At 34.9% G+C, this 22503-nt stretch overlaps 1 protein-coding gene across 3 annotated transcripts in view; it reads right to left on the reverse strand.

The window, feature by feature from the left end:
* AP3B1 (adaptor related protein complex 3 subunit beta 1) overlaps positions 1-22503 on the reverse strand; it is a 156220-nt gene that overhangs the window by 64811 nt on the left and 68906 nt on the right. For all 3 annotated transcript variants that reach the window (XR_005704410.2, XM_040090051.2, XM_040090050.2), the window contains exons 14-18: positions 17559-17668; positions 8696-8872; positions 3157-3343; positions 2088-2218; positions 1-7 (exon numbers count right to left, since the gene is read on the reverse strand). The exon at positions 1-7 is cut by the window's left edge and continues 105 nt beyond it. Coding sequence is in view for 2 of the 3 variants with exons in the window: in XM_040090051.2 (XP_039945985.1) it covers positions 1-7; positions 2088-2218; positions 3157-3343; positions 8696-8872; positions 17559-17668 (612 nt within the window). In the remaining variant the exon portion in view is untranslated. The remainder of the gene's footprint in view (positions 8-2087; positions 2219-3156; positions 3344-8695; positions 8873-17558; positions 17669-22503) is intronic.

Raw genomic sequence — 22503 nt, forward strand, 5'->3', positions numbered from 1 at the left:
CCTTTGCCTGTAAATAAATTTCAATTTAAGTTTACTTTTGCAACTAGCAACACAAAAATATACACACAATACATTGAATAAAAACATTCAGAGTAGTGGTATTAAGCTGTTGCTAAATAAATCATCTAAGCAAGTCAAGAGAAGCTATTAAACTTCTCTTACTTTACACAATTAGGAGAACTAGAAGTTTGGTACATACATATAAAAGGTGAGAGATGTCTACTAGGTAGTCCAGAAAGAGATTTAGTAAGGTAGATTAAAAGCATCAGTAATAACAAATAAATTTTTATGCCAAAAGAACCTGAAGTCTGAGAGTTTTATGTCTAGATCCAGCTGACTATGACTAGAATGAAAGTTAAATAGGGCTAGTCACCACCTTTATCATCCCAAGATTTAAGCAGAAAACAGATGTGGACACTCTAGGTAGCTACAGACGAATTATATTTCACTTCCATTGCAATTCTCCAAATAAAAGTAATTTTTTACCACCAAGAGAATGCCAAAATGAGGTAGCATTTCCCACAGACTTTTTTTCTTTCCATATACCTCTATGCTACTAGAGAAGCAGCGTTAAAATTCAGGACAGGAGCAAAAAACAAACTGGCAGACAACTCCATCCACAGTGTGATACAGGTCTGCCTCACTGACTGATCTCATCTGGAATAAGACTTAAGTTTTGAAATAGGCTCTAACAATGACCTGCAAGGCTAAACAACTCTAGAGACACACTGGCTTCCTCTTAAACACCAAAAGCTGCTAAGGCTTAAAAAGGCAGTATTATTTTGGATATAAATGACAATTTGCATGTGGATTGCAGCTTAACTCAGCTTTACTCACATAAGCTATGTAGGTAGGCACACGCAGTATTAGGGAAACTACAAAACTAATGGAAGTGAGATACCCTCCAAAGAAAATACTTGCAAAACCGCCCAGCATAGCTGAAGGATTTTCCTGTTTGCTCTGAGATTTAAATAGTTGGAGGTGGATTTTCTTTTTCATTTATAATCCTCTGTTTGAGCTGATTATGTAGAATTCTTCCCATAAAAGCTTTCAGAAGTTTGTGCACTAATATCACTTTCCCTGAAGTGTGTATAAGAAGGCAGGCACATTACAGTAGTAAGGAGAAATGCTTGTTCTACCAGATTGCTGTCCACCAGCTTCTCTAAGTTTTTTGAGTTTTCTTGTTCTTTCTGTGTGTAACAACGCACATGATTTATGGAGGAAGCTGGCTCATTACTAGGACTGCATGCTTTTCTGTCTGTATCTGTTACAATACCATGCCTCCAGGAGCACCATCAGCACTCTATATACCAAAACATTTACATTTCAAAGCTACTGTTCAACAGCTTTCACTGGCATTCCAGTAGGACTCCGGTACCTAACATAAATCACAACTCTGGTACTAAAACACAACTTTGTCTCAGAGTTTACACTACAGTAAAAAACTATTGCTAGTAGATGATGAGCCCGATGTGTCAACACATGACTAGCGCACTAATAGATGACATTTTCCTATCATAAACTTTCCTAATCCTCTCCAGATTACCTGAAATGTAAACCCTTATCTCTTTCAAACTTGACACTTCAAAACATACAAAATCTCATTCCCTGCAGCTGCTTTTCTGCTTCTTGTTGTTTGCATTACCTTTTTCCTTTCCTTTTTCTTTTTTTCTTTTTTTTTTCTTTTTTTTTTTTTTTTTTTTTTTTTTTCTGTTTAGCCTTGGATTTTTCACAAACCAACCTCTCCATTTCTGACTTTGGCAGCCCAGCTACACTCAGTTAACATACTGTAGCAGAGAAGAGATAGAAGATACGAAATGAGAAGAGAGATGGAGGTGGAAAAAGCCCTCTTACTCCACAAATGAAGCAGAAGTGGCCTACAGTTTATCCGCTTCTGTCATTGAAAAGATCTAGCATTAAGAAAGTTTCCAGTCAATTTCTAAGATAAAATAAGCAACAGGGACATTCCCATGCATCAGTGGCTTTCCACACAGCCCACAGACGGTATTTAAATACTTGTGGTTTTTGACTAATACTGTGCACCGACGAGTGCCTCCAGCAAATTAGTCTGGGTACCGCTGACGTACCGATTCGGCCACATCGACATTTCGGACGGAGGGGTCAGGTGCCACCTCTGGCCACTCGGACAGCTCCAGGTACCCAGTGGCTCGGCTGTTCAGTGTGTGAGACAAGGTGCCAAGCTGGAAATGATCCCGATCTATTAAAAAAAGCGGGGGGAGGGAAGAAATACACAAACACTGTGAGCTCTACCACAAGGAGCAATCTTAATCAGGGCTAAAGGTAATTGCCATTGTATTACCTCAAATGTCATGGAATAAATATAAACTAGGAAGCTCTTCATAGGTCAAAAAACTGATTTCAGTCCATAGATTACAATAATCTCCCCCATAATGGTCAATAAAAAAGCTAATCAGTCAGTGTGTTTAGAGGTGTTGCTCTGAAATGTAGCTTCTCTAAAAATTACTTTACTGTGAATATTAAGAATGACAGCACAGTTAAACAATCCATATACATGTCTTGGCACAAACACATCCAGAATTTTAATAGTTTTTCTTCAAAATGGAGCTCCTTTTAAAGCTTCAAAACTAGACCTAAGTAAGTATGAAAATTAAAATGCTAATTGTCACAATAACAGAACATTTTTAATTTAGATAGCCTGACAACCTTTTAATTTGAGAAGACAGACAATGGATCTTACTTGTAAAACAACAGGCAAAATGCAGAGGGAAAATAATGATTTTGGAGAAAAAAAAATCTACAGACATTAAATTTATTTCAGATTCACATAACATTTACAATACTCACATTAACAATCTTCTAATAAAGTCCAGATAAAATCCTAGAGCAATTTTCCTAAATTGAAGAATAGTTTTCCTCAAAAGACATGCCTTCTGTTATTTAAATAAAATTTAAAATCCACATGAATAGAAATGGATCGGTTTGCCAGGGCTCATCATTAGAGAAATGCACCGTGCACCTTGCTTGCTGAAAAGCAAGTAAGCAGACTGAGCATCCTTGCATATTAATCTTTTCTATTCGCTAAATGACAAAATTTGTGAGAGTATTTTGAAATAGAATAAGCTGCCACATTCCTTTACACAATGAACATTTACCAAATGATTTTGGCAGTTATACCTTTAAAAGGAGACTCAAGCAATGGGGCAGGTTTCTGTGCCAGAAATATTTTTTTGGCATATTTGCTTAAAGCTCCACTCTTCTCATTCGGAACAATAAGCTGCCTAATAAATCTTGTACGGTCTCTGATGTCGTAGCTTTGATCATACTTGCCGAGATTTAATACATACTGGGTAAGCAATTTTGTCTGTGGAAAAAAACAGGACAAGAACAGAATACAAGTTATTTATGATTATTGATAACTCTGGATAAACATATTTAAAGAGGTAATAAAAATGAATGGTTATGTCAAACAAATGTTGCTCCACAGGGAATATGCATTTCTAAAGCTGCAAATGGAATTCTGCAGCCAAAGCACATGTCCTCTTCTGTATTGGGGAGGTGAATGCTGAGTACTGAGAAGCAGCCATGTGCTAGATTATTAAACTGCTGAAGTGGAAAGAAAGGCATCATTAAAAAAATAATCATATATGGCAAACCCGCTGAAGGGTCTACGTGAGGATAATGAATGTGGAAATACAACTAAAAACATGGCACTCAAAACTTAATCGGAAAAATATGCAGGACATCAAAACATCAGAGGGTATTAGGGGGCTGGCAAACTGCTTCTGCTGAGGTGTGTTTTATGAAGAGATACTGTCCCTGGCATAAGCAGTGTCTGCACTCTGACTGCACTCAGTTACTTTATCCTGAATTATGACCCATTAAAGCAGACACATGAATCACTGAACTGGATTACTGCAAATTATTTGCAGTGCATTTAGCTGTTACTTTTTCATAAAAGCAAGCTGCTGATGCCCTCTAAAAACCAGGATAAAAGACTTCTTCCATTTTTTTCTTGAAGCTTAAAGCCTTCAGTAATATCGGTCATTTATTTATTTATGTAAGAGAGCAACTTATACTATCACAGGTTTTTACAGCATAATAACAGCTTCCTAAGTTGATGTTTGAGAATATTAACACATCTTAAATAATTTTAATAATTCAGATAATTTTTAACTTAAGAAAATAATATAAGAAAGGAACGATACACAGAAAATAGAAATAATGTAGTGTAACCAGAACAACAGGGCTGAATAGACTGGAATCTACTAGATATATTTGAAACAAGTATGCCACTTCCTCTATATACAACCAAACAGGAAAAAGAGCAGAAAGCCACTTACCATCTTAAGGAAGTAAATTTTGGTACTTCAATTCATAATGGATGTATAACACAGGTTAAAAATATATAATCACTGACAGATTAATCTGCTTTATACAAAGAAACAACCTGGCATATATATATATTGTTTATCATGCAATTGCTATGACAATAACACAGTTTCAGTCACATGAGCAGAAAAATATGTCAAAAAAATCAGTCAATATTTGTATGCACCATTTGCTAAAAAAAAGTTCAGATTAATAATTTCCTTGAGGATGCAAGTTTAAGGTTTTTTTTCTGGAGATATAAAAATGCTTTTTCAGAATACTGATTAACTCCTGTAAGAGAGATACACAGCAAACAAAAAATGGTTCTGATTTAAACCCCATCAATGCAATATATGCAAGCATTTCAAAAATAACCTATGGTATCAAAGATTGGAATAAATAAATCATTATACATCAGAATAATATAACAGCATAGCTTAAAAAAACCTGTCAATGAAATATTTTTTGTTTCTTTTTTCTCTCTAATACTCAAGAATGGCTCTGTGAAAAGATACTTTTTTCCTTGAGGTGCTGTCTTAGCTCTGGGAAAGGCCAAACTTTCCCATATGTATTTCACAGTTTATTGGCAGCTAATTCTGTATGAGGGTATAAAATTTTAAACAACTGCATCAGACTGAGCCTGCATAATCTGCACTCATGCAGGACTTAGGCTGTTCAATCTAAATGGAATTGGAAGGGAGGGTTCCCAGGTAGCATGAATTAAACTAAATGAGGGATACTTCTGCAGCCTTTGCCATCCCTTCTCCACTGCAAAACAAGACAAGACTCCTTGCTGTCATGGCAGGAAGCTCGGGAGAATGGATCATAAAACACAATGATCTTAACTTGTGAATTGCTGTTGGGATGGGAAGAGTTGAAGGCCTTGTCATAGTGGACATTTTTTCAGTAAGTGTTGACGGAATTACATAAAGACAAATTAAATAGCTGAAGAGTTGATAGTGAAAGACTGCCCTTCCTTTAATGGGATCATTTTCCTTTTCCTCCTCACTGTTCTGTCCTCTAAAATATCATTTTCATATACTGATAAATACAGATAAATACACATCAAACATATGCAAGAATGTTCTGTGTCTGCAAGACGTCTCTGCAATGATCATATATACTATAGTTTTCATGGAGACGGCAGTGAAATGTAATTTTTAAAATTTTTCTAATGGTAAAGCAATCAAACAAGCAGAAGACCTTTTCTACATGGAGGTAGCTAATAGAAACAACTATTTTTAATTAAAAACAAAAAATAAACTAATGAATGGATGTAAATTTTTTCAATAAAGGAGTTTTCAAAAGAAGCTGAAAATCATTTCAGCAAGAACAGTGATCTGGAGAAACATGACAGATTCTGCATACCATGACTGCTTCACAGAATAGTGACAAACTATTCTGATCTGTGATTTAATACATTTATTATCATATGTCAATATTTCCTGATATCCTGACATGCACATTATATAGGCATAATATAATTTCTTTTATCCCCATATGGCTGAACCCATTATTATTTTTTGTACACTTTGTTTTGGCTAGAAGGGTTAGGTTTAAGTATTTCTAGAATTCAATCATTCTCCAGGAATGTTTCTGGAATTTTCTAGTGACAATAGTTCTGCTGAAGGATTTAATGCCTGTCCTATAAGAGCAGCAATTAATTTTTTGGTACAACCTCACCTGAAAATTTTAAGATACAGGTTTTACCAACAGATGAGGCTCTACAATGAGAAAGAAACAGTTATCTATCCACTCCTAGTTATCATTAGCTTTCAGTAACTTGATTGTTTAGACATACAAGATAAGGCTAAATGTGCTAAACCACGACTGACATATCTATTTACACTCTACAACTATTTGGGACTTTTTCTGGTGGGAGTCCTACTATATTAAATAACAGAAACCCATCAAAATCTCTTCATTCTTTCTGCTATATGCAAGAAACATCTTAGGCAACCATATGACATATTTCTCTTATATGAGCTCCATTTAGACAGCTATCTAGCACACGCAAGGTTTTATGACCCTAAGTGTTGAAAAAACAAAGCAAGTTTACCAAATAATACAGACAACCAGACGAAAGCCTTATCCTGACATAACTGAACCTGAAACTTCCTAAAATTATAAACAGCCTTTGAAAGCTCATGAGGTGATCTCAGGATTTAAAATATACTTTAAATTTTTTTAAGAAATCCTGAATGTATAAAAATCATTCCTGTGAATTTGCTTCACTAAGTGTTTCACCATATACTTAAGGAAACTACAAGCAAATAAAATTATATATTTAGACAAAGAGAATAAAATAAGCAAGTTTTATTTCCTCCAGAACTTTGTGGTTTTCTCCAAACAAGACTTAACAGATGAGTTCAACCTGCCTTTCCCTCACCTGGTGAAAAAGATCTTTTCATCTATTTGGTCAGCACTGAGTGTCTCTTTGTCATACTACCATCACTTTTCAATAAAGTAAAATCTTATCTTTGAGAGTTTCACAACTGTATTAACTTTGGATGAAACTGATAAATTATTCATAAAATTACTGCATCATGGGATATGATATGGAGACAGAAAACGTGGGATTGAGGAGAGGTGGACAGACTGACAACTGGGCAATCAAGTCTATAAGATCTGACATCAAATTTTAAAAATTCAGTTGGAAAATGGCTGGACTTCTTAGGAACTGAAGTAATTCCAGGAAGTAATTTTGATACTGAGTGAGTAAAGAATAGTTACTCCTGGAAATAATAATGTAGGAAGAGTGTTGCCAGCCTTTATCAGGAAACCTATGGCATTCTAGTTTGAAAGGAACTTTGAATCAAGCCAAGTCACCAAAACTACACTGTTAGAAATTTTATGTGAATAACTCGATCACTTGAGATAATAAGTTGTTTTTCCACAACCTAAAACTACAGGAGGAAAACACCCTTTGATGAAATTCATCATTCAGTAGGCATCTCAGGAGACAGTTTCTTCTGCTTTATCATCATTACTGTATTTGAATAAAGGGTTATGCAGCACTTACAATGATGATTTAAAATGTATTAAGATGTGAAATAACAAAAAAATGCATCACAGAAACAATCATCTCCTTGTATGCAATGGATTTTTGACTAAATACGGTGTGGAAGAATTTATGTGCAAAATTACAAAAACTATATGGAAAATTAGTAAGTATAATGGACTAAAAGAAGATAGTTTACATAATCAAACCAAATATTTCCTTATCTCAGTCAGCATTTTCTTTAAGATGAGCACTGCCAGAGAGAAGTTGCCTTTTATTACTGCCCCATTTTAAACTGTATAAGCAAAGCATTCACTCCTATCTGAATGCATGGCAAAGACAGTTCATCTCCCACAGGCTCTACAAAAAAAAGTCTAAGACAGATCACGTCTGTAGTTGCATATAACTATCAAGGAACAAGAAGACAACACAGTTGCAGAGGTGCAAGATCCTGCTCTGTGCAAACTGTTTTAAAACAAAGAGATTTAGCAGCCCAGGAAAATATATATATCAGACAGCACATTTCTTCTACCTTCGGGAGGAAAAAAAAATCTTTGATTTTACAATCTTTTACAGCAATAATTGGAATTACAGTGAAAAATTAGTGTCAAAATGCTATATTTCATAGTCAGTGATGGGGTTCACAGTGCTGTCACTTAGAAAAGTGAGGCACCTGGCACCTCTCATCGCTATTGTTTTCAGCTGCTTGGAGATCTAAGTTCACTACTTTGTGTTATCTGACATTTTTAGATTACTTTTACTACTAGAGATATTAAAAGTCACCCACTCCCCAAGGTAAAACAAAATAGGAAAAACTAATCAAACTAACCAACCAAACAAGTAAAACAAAAAAAAGGGAAATCAGTTACTATCTTTAAAACAAGCACTGATGGAAGGACAAAACAAGGCCTATCACTGGCATCTCCTTTTAGATATCCTAAACAAAAAAGTGAGCATCTTGCTCAAAATGACAGTACTTTCTCCAAAGTTCTGGTTTTGGTTCAAGAAAACATTAAATCATATCAGCAAAATCTCCTACCTGGTACTACTAACACAATTTACAGATCTTCTCTATTTATGCAAAGCAAAAATTTCACCATTTCCCAAAGACAGATACAAAAAACAGTTTCTCTCACCAATATATTCACATTCATGATCCAGCACACACTTGAAGACTCATGGTTAGATTTAGTCTGTTATATTTCTTGAAAACGTATGTTCAGCTTTTCTTCACAGAATAATATGGACTTGGTTACTTATATTGGAGAAATCACTACTGATCTATACAGACTGTACAGAACCCGCCTTGACTCTAAACACATACAATACTGAGTTTAGGCTTACCTGCTTTGAATTTGTTAAGTAGAGTTTTGCACCCAGGTTTAAGATCTGCAGCTTTACAAGGTCATCCTCATTCGTGAAGCTCTTGGCTGTCTTTCTCAGAACATCAGGCGCGATCTTTGGAACTCGTTCACAGTACTCGCCAATGAGCCAGAGAATGCTGGCTCTGGCTACTGGAACCTGAGAAAACATTGAGCACTCCAAGTTAACAGAGTCACACAGACTATTTGCGTACTTTTATGTGTCTGTGCTCAGTAACTAGTTAAACAAAATATTATTTAAAGAAAATTGCCATGCAAGAAATGCAGTGTGAAATTGAATACAGCCACTGTGGTAGACTGAATATTCATACAAATGTAAGGTACTGATTCTGACCCAAAACCCATGCACTACAGGCTGATGATACAGAAGCACACAAAAATGACATGTTGATGTTCACAGTATAAGCTGATGAGATCTGGGAACACAGTCCAAGCCTTCAAGATGTGGTTGTGAATTCCTGCCACCAGGTTTTTTGGTAAACACCACGTTGAAATAAAACAGAGCTTTTTTTTTTTTTTTTTTTTAATATATTCATATAGAAATGGTTTCCAGCAATACAGCTTTCTCAAATCCTGCCTATCTAGTTTAGAAGTATATGAATTTCTTTAAGACTATTTCTAGCTTTCCTTCATTTTTATTCAAAATTTTATGACAATAAGATTTGTATTTTTGCAAATGTCCAAGACCAGCGGAACTCAGAATATTGGTGAGACAGAAGTTCAAAATGGCAACTCACAAATTCTGAATGGGATCTACCATCTTAACGAAACACTTTGACCAAAAAGTTCAGACAGGTCTTACCATTTTGGAGCTACTCAACAGTATCACTGTAATAACTGGTACTAGCAGCTTTTAGATGAACTCCCAGTCTATGATCCCGACTTCAGAAGCACAGCATTGCCAAAAACAGAGAGGGAAGGCAAAATGGAAAAGCACAGAAGGAAACAGAAGCTCATGCTCCATGCAGTTGAGCTAGAAGTAGTTAAGATTTAAATGAAATAATATGCACATACTCTAGTAAAAGGTGAGCTAGCCTACATTACCTGGTGGTCAAGTTAAAAATGGCATCTGTGTTACATACATCCCTGAAAACATTTTTCTCCTTCCTTGAGCAGAAGGAAGAAAGAATGCAATAACAAAGTTGAGAAGCATGTCTTCTTTAGTGTCTACAGACTGTGGTACTCTAACGTTCTGCACAGACTCCTGTTCAAGGAATGTTGAAATGTCAGGAGAAAAGCGTAACTGTTCCTGTCTAACAACAAACTGATCATAATTTGGAGAAAAGGAATGTTTCCACTGCAATTTCAGGCAATTTTATTGCTTTTTATGAAAAGGATCAAAACCACTCATACTGACATAGTCCTTACACTGCACAGTGATCTTTATTAATAAACTTACACTAATGGCAGGGTGAGTTTTGCTTTAGGTAAGATTCACAGGATACAGATGCTTTAGAGATGCAGCATTGTGGTTATCAAAGCATTAATTCTTAGTAACTTTTATATATGCTTTAATTACTTTTCTAGCATGTCTATTATTAGCATATGAATATCTATTTCTCAGAATTACAATGGGACCCAACTATTAAGCGTCTTACTCAGTAATCTCATAACATTTGAAAGTACTACTTATGAAAGTAAAAAGGGAAGATGGCCCACTAAGCCTACTATGGAAATACTAATTATGTTCACAAGAATTTTTCATGATTAAATGTGCCCCCAAAAGTTTGGACACAACTCTGAATAAAGCCAACTTGACAATATTTGCCTCTGCACTTGACACGGTTGCAAATATATATGCCAACAAAAAAACCCAAAAAACAGGCATGTCATGGGGAAAACAGACTCCACTGAAAGAAAAAGCGTTTCATGTATAAACAGAATACAGAGCTCAACAACAACAAAAAGTCCTGTAAGAGATAAAGGAAAAAAATGGGGAAAAAATTTATGGTAGAGGTAGCATAATATGTTGAGAGGGCATAACACAGCAACTTAACATATATAGATATATGTAAATATTGATCAAGGTACAGAATTCTTTTATGTGCATTGACAAAAAAATTAAATAGCCTTGGAATATACAGTATGAGAGAGATGAACTAGCTACTGAACAACCGCTGCATATAAAAACTTTAAATGCAGTCCAAGTACGTTCGTCTGCAAAATGGTAAGACTGATGCTATTACTGTACTCTGATTTCAAAAGGGAAAGAGGTTATTTCTAATGTTCCAAAGGTTACACTGCATTAAGACCTCACACCCAACCTATTATTTTAAATTGGGCTAAAGAATAGTAATTGAGTGGTACATTAGATTTTCCAGTATTGGAGCAGTTCAAGTTGCCTACTGTACAGATAGATACCTCTAAATAAGAATATATAGGCAACTTCAGATTTCAGTTATGCTAGATTTATTTTTCTAAAATATTTCATTACAGACTTGTTAAAATACTAAAATTCTGTAAGAGATCACCTAGTAACCATAGTTTGGGCAGCAGCCTACCAGAAACACTAGTTTTCATATTGTTGTCTTCTCATATATAGCATATATTCTCATATAGCAAAAATATCTCACAGAGTAGACCTATTTCAGTGATAGCATTAATAATAACATGCAAATATCATTATTGTACGTCTCCTAGTCAAGCCCAGGACTACACTTTAAAACCACAATGAAATGTATTTAAATATATTTAAATAGTGTGCATTTAAGCACAGTGTTTTACTCTTCAAGCTTTCTTCCTAATTTCTAAAATTAAATTATTAGAGTAATAAACTCATTTTACAAAGCTAAATAAACAAAGCCTCATTTAAAAAATAGTGACAAGAGAAGTCAGAAATTTCTTGAGAGACTGCCTTTTAACTAGATGGTTAGCATACTATGTAAATACTTCATATATATTAAATACAATTTTGTGCCACAAGAATCAATACCAATTAGAGACTTTTTGAATCAAACCCTGAGCAGAAGCCATTTTAATGAAAAGTGTGTGTCGAACTGATGAACCCAATGTTTCTGTGTCACTGGATTCATTTGGGGTCAGAATCACACAATATTTTCAGACTCCTTTTTCTCTGTTTAAGTCTTCCAGTTCTCAACCATGTAATATCAAGTGCATGATCCTGCAGCTGTTGTTTCCAGGGCACTCAAAACAGCAAGCAAGAAACAAAGCCCCTTCTAGACCTTCACTGCCTTTTCCAGTATAGCGTAAGTAGGGACCTTGAATTGACAAAAATGCAGGAAATAATACTTTCATTATTCAGCCCTGCTCTGCATTATCCTCAAAGGCAAACAGGATTTTAAATTACTTTGCCTGATGTTTTATTCCATATGGTCCAAGCAAGTGGTTAAGTGCACTTTTTAAGCCTTTAGTACCCAGAGGCAGTTTCTATTGCCATTTCAACCCACTACCTGTCTCACGGAAAATAAATAGAAGGTTAAAAAAAGAAAAACAAAAAACCAGCCAGACACTCTCCTCCAAGTAAGACTTCAGTTACCTACAACAATTAGAGAAAGATATTATAAAGACTTTACAAATTTCTCTGAGCAGCACAATTGAAAAACTATTGAAAAGCAGTTCAGCTCTCAATATAGTTACACAAAACACAAGGGTAAAGTACAACTTAAAAAAATCACCAGTTCTGTTATTCAATCTGTCACAAAATGAGAGATACTCAAATTGGAAACGAGGTGTAATTTTCTGCATCCATAAGAAAATTTGCATAGCTAGTGATTTATTAAATTTTACTTGGAATCAGAAATGGAAACAAGGATAAATTTGATCTGAAATGTCAGACTGACAGCAAGAAGAAAAGGTACACAGGAAAGAATAACAGCAAAAGAGTAGAGGGTTTTTTGTTGTTGTTGTTTGTTTGTTTGTTTTTCCCCCCCAAATGGTAGACCTTTAAGGACTTGTCTATTTTTTTGACTTCTACATAGAAAATTCCTTTAAAACAGAATTTTTACTGGTGAGCGCACCTTTTATACAGTGTACAGATTTTTTTTAAAATGGTGTTTTATTCAAGCAGAATATCTGCTTCAAATTCAGTGTCCCTGGACACAATGTCCCAGATGCTACATACTCCTCTCAAATTCTAATCACTGATAACAGAGCAAGTAAAAAAATCTGTCAAATTATGAGAATTGTTCGTTAAATTGTTACTAATACATAGGTTTTAAAATGCCTTATTAAAGTGTATCCTAGGTAAAAGAATGTAGCTAGAATTTGAAGCCTGCAGCACTGAAATACATACAAAGATATGGCTGTCACAGTTTGTGATACCTTCCCAATGCTGTAAGAAAGGAAAACTAAATTAAAGAAGGCAAGCTGCCTGTTCCGTGAAGCCATAACATAAACATACCTACAAGCAGTATTTATGTATGACTAGGAAGTCAAGTTTGTTATCAGTGGATGAATGGACAGAGCAGTGTTAAAAACTAGGAGTCCACTACTCTTGGAAGATGAATCCCAATCCAAAATAGTAAATAATAACACTTAATTGTGTCCATAAGTAACAAGATTTTCCTCAAATACTAAGCTCTTCAAAACATGCCACTATCTATTTTTGCTCTACATTTGCAACACATTATCCTATCAAGAAGTATTCCTCATCTCTAGATCAGAAAACTTTCAGACTTGTTTCATGTTCTTGCTCATATTCTAGAAGGAACTAGGAATAAGTCTGTAATAAAAAACAATAATGTAAAAATTCACCAGCTATTAAAAGAAAAAAACCTGCCTTAGTAGCACTGATTTTACCATTTTACCATTAGTAGTACTGTAAGAGAAAAATCAGACAGGAAGTCAAGATTCCCATCACCCAGATAGCAGTCCTTACTGGATACAATGTACCACAACAGATTATTTTTCTAATAAGAGAAAGGCAGAACATATTTGGAGACTACTGGCCTAGGAACATTAAGAACAGGACACAATAACATATTCTACACATAGTGACTCCACAATATTTGTAAGGAAAAATACATCTTGGAATCATGAACATTTTCAGAGAGTTGTAGAGTTGTTAAGTCAGCGTTCTGCAGAAGTCAAAACGCAAACAACACCAGAAGAGCAGAAAAGTGAGATAAAAAACCACAAAACAAGCAGTACCACTATGTAATTACATAAGATTTCTCCAGTGTATCTGACACTGTATACGATTCTGATCACCCCACTTTAAAATCCACACATCAGGCAGGGAAAGGCAAAGGAAAGAGGGAATAGCTGATCAGAGACATGGAATATGAGGAGAAATTTGAATTTTTAGATTAGTAAGCATGATGATGTGGACAGTAAGCAGAAGCTTCCAGTAATCAGACGAGAAGATATACTGGAGGTGCACCACAATGAACTTCTCTTATCTTTAAAACCTTTTCTCTAAAGCATCAGATTTTGTTGCTGCTGGAGATGAAAATCGTAAGACAGGTTTTGAACTTACCCTTCTTTAAATGGCTCTTTCCCATAAGTATATTTTTTAAACTTCTGTCACTCTAAAAGCTGTACACACGAAACTAATTAAGCCTAACTGAGAGTGCATATCTAACACAAACGAACACAACTCCAATCTCTGGCCCACAGCTTAGCAAGTCTATCAATTGTAAAGCATGACAACGTTATTAACACATTGACAGCTAAATGGAAAGGTTTTTATGATTTTTAAAAACTGAAGTTCAAAGAGATCAAATTATTCTCTTGCTTAATGTCTTCAGAACATCATCAGACATGTACTTCTCCATTAGAGCTTTTGAAGGGTGTGAGGAAAGGAGCTGGGACAAGCTAGATAAAGCTGTACTACATCTAAGTACTCAGCAAGTATCACACACAGAATAGACCTCCAAAGACCTTTGCCTGGGCACACCTGGGATAAAAGTTTAAGGTAGAAATGAAAACACACAAAAGAACAAAAATAACCACTATTTTCAAATATGTAGGAAATAATCAAAGGATAAACTGAAACAGACCTAGTCTTTATCATAAATCAGAGTCAGTGATCCACAGGAGTTCAGTGTTTTTTAAGTGGACTTCCTAATACTTCTTAGAGTTGGTCTTACTATTTTTATATATACGGTATTAATACCTAGCTTCCTCTTATTTAGTTTTTATTTATTTTACAAGGCAAAATTGTTATATTCTAAATATTCTATATCCCACTCCTTTCTAAATGGCTTCTGTGGATGAAGAAGATGAAAACAACAAGTATATTTCAGTAAAGTAAATGACCTGAAAAAAACATTGCAATGAAAGATTTTTAGGCACCTCAACATTGCCAATCACAATCTCAGGATAGCATAAGTGAATTTGATAACACTATCAATGAGAAAAAATCAGGCACAAACCCAAAAATCCATTCCACTGAGTTGACACCAATTTTGCGTATTTTAGTGGCTGTTTACCCTTGACTTAAACTAAATAATGAGAGAACAATCAAAAAGTTTTTTTCCTTAACGACTTTTCAACTTAATAGTGTTTAATTCTGTTAAGAACTTCCTCTTCATGCTTTCATCTGTGTAAATACATAGTACTAAATTAAACTCTAAAGAGCAACAAAGAATTTCTTTGCTCACATTGCCCTATTGTTCAGTTTCAAGTCCATTCGAGCCCACACTTGGTTGCTTTTCCTACATCCAAATGCAAGAGTCCTTTAGAAACAGAGGTATACTCCTGTAGAGAGCTATAGGGTAGATCCTCTATGTTTCAATCCTAATAATTTACAACAACAGAAGAGAGGCCAAGGAAAAAAAAAACCAAAACCCAACCAATGCCAAAATGCCAAAAAGCCTTGTGCAAAGTAAGTACGTACACTCATGGAAGTAAGTATGTATATTGTTTGTCAGTGTAATAATGGTCAGGAATCCTTGATCTGTGTCTCTGTCTTATAGCAGACAAAACCCAAGGAAATTGTATTATGTCAACTCACAACCACTTTTGCCATAATAAGATCAGTGTTTAAAGTACAAGTGCAGATGTCAAGAACTCCAGTAATACTATATTAAGTATTGACATATCAAGCTAATATCCCCAGTGATTAAATACTCATTCTGAAATGTATACATTTGTTCTTTACAGAAGTAAGGAGTGGAGGTTTCAGACTAGATTATCTTTACAGGTCCCTCCGAACCCAAATCATTCTGTGTAGGAATACGTTCATTTTCAGACATAGTAGGGGCAGTCAGAAAAAATGATTCAGCATTCAAATTATAAAAATGAACTTCTTCAAAACGTATTCTTTAATTCAAAGTCTTGAGCATACCAGGAACAATATGTATCTTGAAGTTATAATTAAAAAATGTCATAGAAAGATGTAAAACCTTGGAGAACCTACTGCTGCTTGCAGGTTCATGACTACGTGACTATAATTCTTGACCACCACTTCTTTGCTCTTGAATAAAAGCCATGATTCAGAATCAGATTTTGATTTTTACTTTATTCCAATGACTGCTCTATCCCACAGACTGTTTTCCTACTACATAACATTTTCTGACATTCTGTACAATATTGGAAAACCTGAGAACATTGAAGTAGTTTAACGACAGCATGTCTTTTCCCCATCCCCCTTATTTGACTTAAAAAAGGATTTTCTTTTCCACAAAACTTAAGACTATTTACTTGAAAGTATTAATTGTATGAAAGATCTACAAAACTCTTCTAAGCTTTAAACATAATATTTAGAAAAGTAACTACTTTCTCTTATTGAATATGTGGAAATAATATGCCAAACTAATTTGGTTAAGTGCCAGAACATTAATTTTGAGATTGTAATAATCCATCAAAATATTGCACAGATTTTCTAAAAATACAGGAGATTATTATATATGAGGTATTACTTATTTTGATATGTAATTAGCACCGGCATCTTATTTTGGCATGAGCAATTCAGGAGAATTTATTTTCTTTATATCAGTTACAAAGTGATAATCAGCTCTTAGCAGCCTAAGATTTATTTGATTTTTCAGTAAGCATGAACCAAGAATACCATGTTCTCTTTTTCTTTTAATACTCCAAACTTGGCTGAATTCAATTATGGAGAAATGAAGGTTCACTGATTTAGAAACTGTTACATTATCAAAAAATGTGTGATTTTATGAAATTAAACAGTTCTCTACAGAAAAATAATAGCTGACAGATCAAAATCTGACACCTTGGGTTTGGGATACAATAGATAACTATTGGACATCATGCATATACTCTAATTTAGGAGAGATGACTAAATGTTTTATCAATTACTGGGCCTGTGAGGAGAATTAGGGAACTAAATATTTGCATACCTAAAGATCAATTAAATCTAAAGACAGATAATAGGGAGTAATTCAAATTTTAATGTTAAATACCACAGAATCTCAAATACCCAGAAGATAAAAATGCAACTTCAAGACACTGCAACAAACTCACAGCAGCACGTCTGATACCAGGGAAAGGTCAGGTAATTTGTGGAAAAAAGGTTTAAAATAAAACTTTCAAACTCCACTCCAAACCTTGAAGACAACTAGCTAATAGTCCTTAAGTTAACTGGTGATTTTCATTTCAATTTACCCACTCCACATTCTAAACCTGCTGTTCATCCTGAAGTAACAGGACTACCAATACTCAAGATTGCCAGGGATCTTTTTAAAAATAGCTTCACAGACTTAAGGCACAAATTGGAGCCATCTGATAGCTTCTATTTCCTTTCCATTAAGATGATGAAAAATTGTATTTTATGTGAAAAATAAAAAACTATTTTGCATTTCTCTAATATACCTATTTCCATTTACAGCACAAATTTGAAGGAGATAAAATTATCATGATCAGTTGACAAGGCAAATAAGAGAGTGTGAACAAATACTCACTGTAATGTTATCCAACAGTTTGGCCATATGCTTAATAATTTCACCATGGTGTGCTGGCTGGGTTTGCAGCAGTTTCTTAATGACAACAACACTTTCAGCAACTACGATTTCTGTTTAAGACAAAACAAATTATTAATTTTAAAAGCATTTATGCAAAAGAAAAAGCCATAAATAATTGATTGTAAAAGATGTAAAAGCTTTCCAAATACACTTTGCAGAACTGAATTGTATTAATTTGGTAAAAAAAGTGGTAAACTGTTCTACTAAGTAATATAAGCTCAGCTTCCTGAATCAAGTTACAATCAGCAAGGAGGGGACACAAACATTCTAAATGTGAAAATACCAACCTAGTACATACTTGTATGAAATAGCTTTTTAGTGAAGCGGCAATTCATAATTTTCCCATAAAATTGAGGAACAGTGTAAAAAAAAGGTCTGATTTTCATTAAAATTATGCATATTCAAAAGTAATCTGCAGTCTGCAATGAGAATAAAAATGCTTGCATTAAAAATAACAGCTCATTCATACGCTAGAGAAATATCTAAACATCTCCTTTGCATTTTTTCTAAGTGCAATGAATGTTTCTGCGTCTAAACAGTCTCTCCCAAGCCTGTAACCTAGTCTCTAGTACATTCAAATGAAGCTTCTAAAAAGCAAGCTGTTGTAAGATTCATGCCAAAGTCATGCACTGGAGTGCTTAATTACTGCAACAAGAAACATTCACAGCCTGATCAACTTGTATGAAATGTGTATTTTTTGAAGCTGAAAACACCCCACATGAGCAGAAGCAAGATTCCCTGCAAGAGTAAACTCACGTAAGGAAAGATGAAGAAGCTTAACCACCATTTGTTAAACAGAGGTATTCCTGCATTTCTGTCTGAGTTAATCTGACATAGGGACCATTCAGCAATCAAGCATGCTCAAGTTTCAATAGAAATGTCTAAATTATGGGGGATTGTGGGATTTTCTTGTTGTTTTCTTTTTTTTGAGAAAGCAAACTTCTTCATGGAGAAAAGCTTTCCAAGAGCTCTGAGCACATCATTATGCCATACGCCTTTGAAATGCTTAGATTTTAGCTTGTAGCTTTTTGTGCCATCTTGCATTTGACATGACATCTGTCATTTTTCTTGACTAATTCCTTGAAGCAAGGTTAACATCTCAAGGTCTTGCACAATCCTACAGATCAATTTAATTTACACTGTATTTTGCCAGATATTAAAATAAGAAGCCAGTTCCAGAAACTTGAAAATTGCAATTTGGAATATTTATAGTGAGGAACACTGGAATGGCAACTTTCATCATTCAGTATTTTGTGATACACTGAACAGTTAAGAAAAAAAACCCAAAACAACCTGAACCCCCCAAAAAGAGTGGACATAAAATGACAGTTAAAAACACTTGCTGAAAAGGTAAAACTGATTATGGTAATATCAACTGGAGTAGTTGAGATGTCACTGTAGGCATTACTTTAATGCTATCTGTGGGAGCAACTTTAAAGAAAATAAACTAGAATTGTAAACAAATAGATAATTACAATTGTAAACTAGTATGGTTTTTTTACACAAGTCTAGACACTGGGAGAAAAAGTACAAACAAAATCAAAGTCCATTTGTATCAGAATAAGGACTGGCATAGTTATAAAACCCCATACTCTGTGAGTCTTGTTTTGTGCAAGAAAAGGATACCAAAAATAAGCAGGAAATAAAAGAGAAACCGGTTCAAAGCCATAACAAACGTCAGCAAAATACTAGGAGGGGAGATAAAGCTGATATTCTGAATGTACAGTAAGGAAATTTTAAAATGTAACTCCTACTAGAATTATCAAAGTGGAAGTCCATACAAGGCAATGATACATGAACACAAGAATTTTGAAACAGTATAAATCATATCTAAAGGATTATAAAAAATAAATTAAATTCTTAAAATAAAGGCTGAAAGTCACAGAAAATCTGAACAGGAATTCCTTTATCAATAAAGAAGAATACATGGGGTACACCAGCAGTTTCAATTTTCAAGTCATAGTAAAAATCTTAGTTTCTTCTAACAATTTTGAAGTGATGTGCAATTGACTAAGTAGGACAACCTCTGAGGACCCTGCAGCCTGACAACTTCTCAAAAACTTAAAATATACTCAGTTGTAACTGTTCTATTTTGTCAAATAATGATGCATGCATTAAAAAAATTAACAATGTGGAAGACTGTAAATTGTGGAACCAAATTAGAGACTGGGAATGTGGCTGCCTTGGTAACAGAACCTCAGAAAATCATCTCAGCATGGAGTATATTACCAGAGAACATTCAAAAGGTGAATTCTGAAATACAACATTTGAAATCATTAATGTTGTATCAAATTTTCTTTCATTTACATTACCCTACCCTTGTAGCAACTAAAACACACAAGTGAAGACTAATTTATCCACAGTATACAGTTTGTATAACCACTTCTTCTAAAAGCAGCAAAACTGGAGCAACTGGTGTTGAACAGGATGCCATTTTTGTGGATGCTCCCTCCCCAAAAACATTCAAGGTCAGGTTAGATGGAGTTTTGAGCCTCTTGGTCTGTGCAACGTATCCCTGCTCATGGCAGGGAGGTTGGACTACATGAAATTTAAAGGTCCTTTCTAACCCAAACCATTCTTATTAGTGTTACTAACAACGCTACTAGGGTCAAAAACAGTACTAAAAGGCAATCACTAGAGTTAATTACCCAGACAGACCTAACTGTCTGCTTTTCAGGACTAGCTGAAGTTTAAGCTTTTACCTTGTTAACTTTTCCATCCTTATAACACAAATAATACATCTCGGAGACCCTATTAATACACATAAAATGGATGCTACAAGTTGCTTTTCTTTTATGTCATTCTAACATTCTAACTTCTAATTAGAAGAAATAGGTACTAGCTACTATGTATAAACAGTTCCAGTAATTTTATGACTTGTGGTTTTATATAGATTTGTAGGGCAAAAACTGTTTTAGCTATACATTCTACAATCATGCTTACATCCAACCTGCAACTTTCAACAGAAAATGGAAGTCACCCATGTAAGAAAAACCCACAGGATTTCTAGTATATGCATGTTGTAGACTGCATATGCAGTACAGTCAGACAAGAGACTTTCTACAATCCCATTTGTCTCTAACATCTGAAACTACCTTTATGTCATACTGAGGCCAGTTGAAACTATTAATACAATTGCTTAAAGTAAATGCATCAGTCAAATGCGAAATGTCACACTAGAGAAAGAAAATAACTTTTCTTTTTGTCCTTCCTTCAGCAGATGAGGAAAGAAAATAATTCTCAGCCCTCAACATGGTTTCACAATAACAGTCTCTTCAGGAGTCAGTCAAGTTAGCTTGTGATAATCATTCGCTAAGGTCCTGTGACTGAAATTCCTAGTTTCAGTTGTGCTTCTGTAGTTCAAATGTTCAAATGTTTTTTCCCACATACCACAGCTTTCCTGAGTAGGGAAAATCTGACTTTAAGTTCATTCATAAGCATGCAAAGAAAATTTCAAGAGCAATTTTTGACATCCCCAGAGCCTTGTTTCTCGAACAATGTCCTGCCTCTCATCACCCAAGTTGCAGAATGACGAACTGTACAGCTCTTGCGCCAGATATAGCCAAGATATCTTGAGTGTTGGGTTGTATCTAGAGTTTCAGAACAAGCACATGGAATCAGAAGGCACTTTTTCCACAACCTTGTTCCTCAGGATTCTGTTTTGATTTGGTAGAATTAGTATGAGCACCTCTCTTCACTCAAGTGAGTTCTTCATAGTAAGAAAACAGTACAGAGAAAGCATAGCTGATTCTGCTGTCACAGACCTCAGAACCTGCTGGACCTGCCAGCTTCACGCTACACAAAGCAACAGGACTACTTCCAGGCTTCAAATGACCACAAAAGAAGCAGTGGAGCAAAGAGATTGCTTGCACACTTTAACAGTAAAAGCTGGGAGAAAGCAAGACTAACCAAGACTCTTAAAGCTATTCTCCTACACTACGCTAAATCTCTTTTTCATACCCTTACCATGCCAAAACTCTTATGTTCAGTAAGCTGTGATTATTGGTAATTTTCTGCCACCTGGGGAAAGGTACCATGTAAATTATGCCATTCTATTCATATCTTGAAAGAAGGAATAAAGACACTGCAGCTATGGTAAAGCAATTTGCCAGCTGCCAGGTTTAAAAGATCCTCAATATATCCTTTGCAGTCTTTCAGAACAGTAAGCACAAGAAGATAATTTTATTTGCTAGACAACTACTTAGAAACTGACATGAAAACTTATCTTGTTGAGACAGACCTTTGTATACATGCACCTGCATATATGTGTGTATATAAATATATACATATATATGCATATTGAATCACTCTGAAGAAAATACTAAATTGACAATCTATGATAAAAGAAAAAAACTTTTCCCTCTTACCTTGGTTCCTTCTTAACAAAACAAAGAGCAAGAAAACAGAAAGGATTGTTAAATAACAAAATCTGTATTCTGAAGTGACAGTTTTATTATTTCATTTAAAACAGAAGAAATATTGGAATTTGGACATGCTGAAGGAAGCCTACTCAGAGGAAGATTGCTACAGGCAAAATCAAGAACAACCTTTGAAGCTTGTGTTTTCACTGTCGTTGCTGCTGAATATAACACAAGAAGAAGGGGCACTGTGCAGACATGGCTTTGTAACATGATATGGGAAGATATTTTAAACACAGCTGATAATCAGAAAGGCCTAAATAGAAATAAGATCTACAGCACTAAGAAATGAAAGTCACATATATTAAAAATACAAAGCTACACACGGAGGCCACTCAGAATTTCTGATACGAGATGAGGTGGTTGAGAATGACAACCCAGTTCATAAAACAAATAAGAGAAACCTCTATGTGTATTAGTGGGCCACTGGCCAAATACGTGCTGCAAAAATTATGTCCCTAACAAAG

The sequence above is a fragment of the Hirundo rustica genome, chromosome Z (assembly GCF_015227805.2).
Source record: "Hirundo rustica isolate bHirRus1 chromosome Z, bHirRus1.pri.v3, whole genome shotgun sequence".
NCBI lineage: Eukaryota > Metazoa > Chordata > Aves > Passeriformes > Hirundinidae > Hirundo > Hirundo rustica.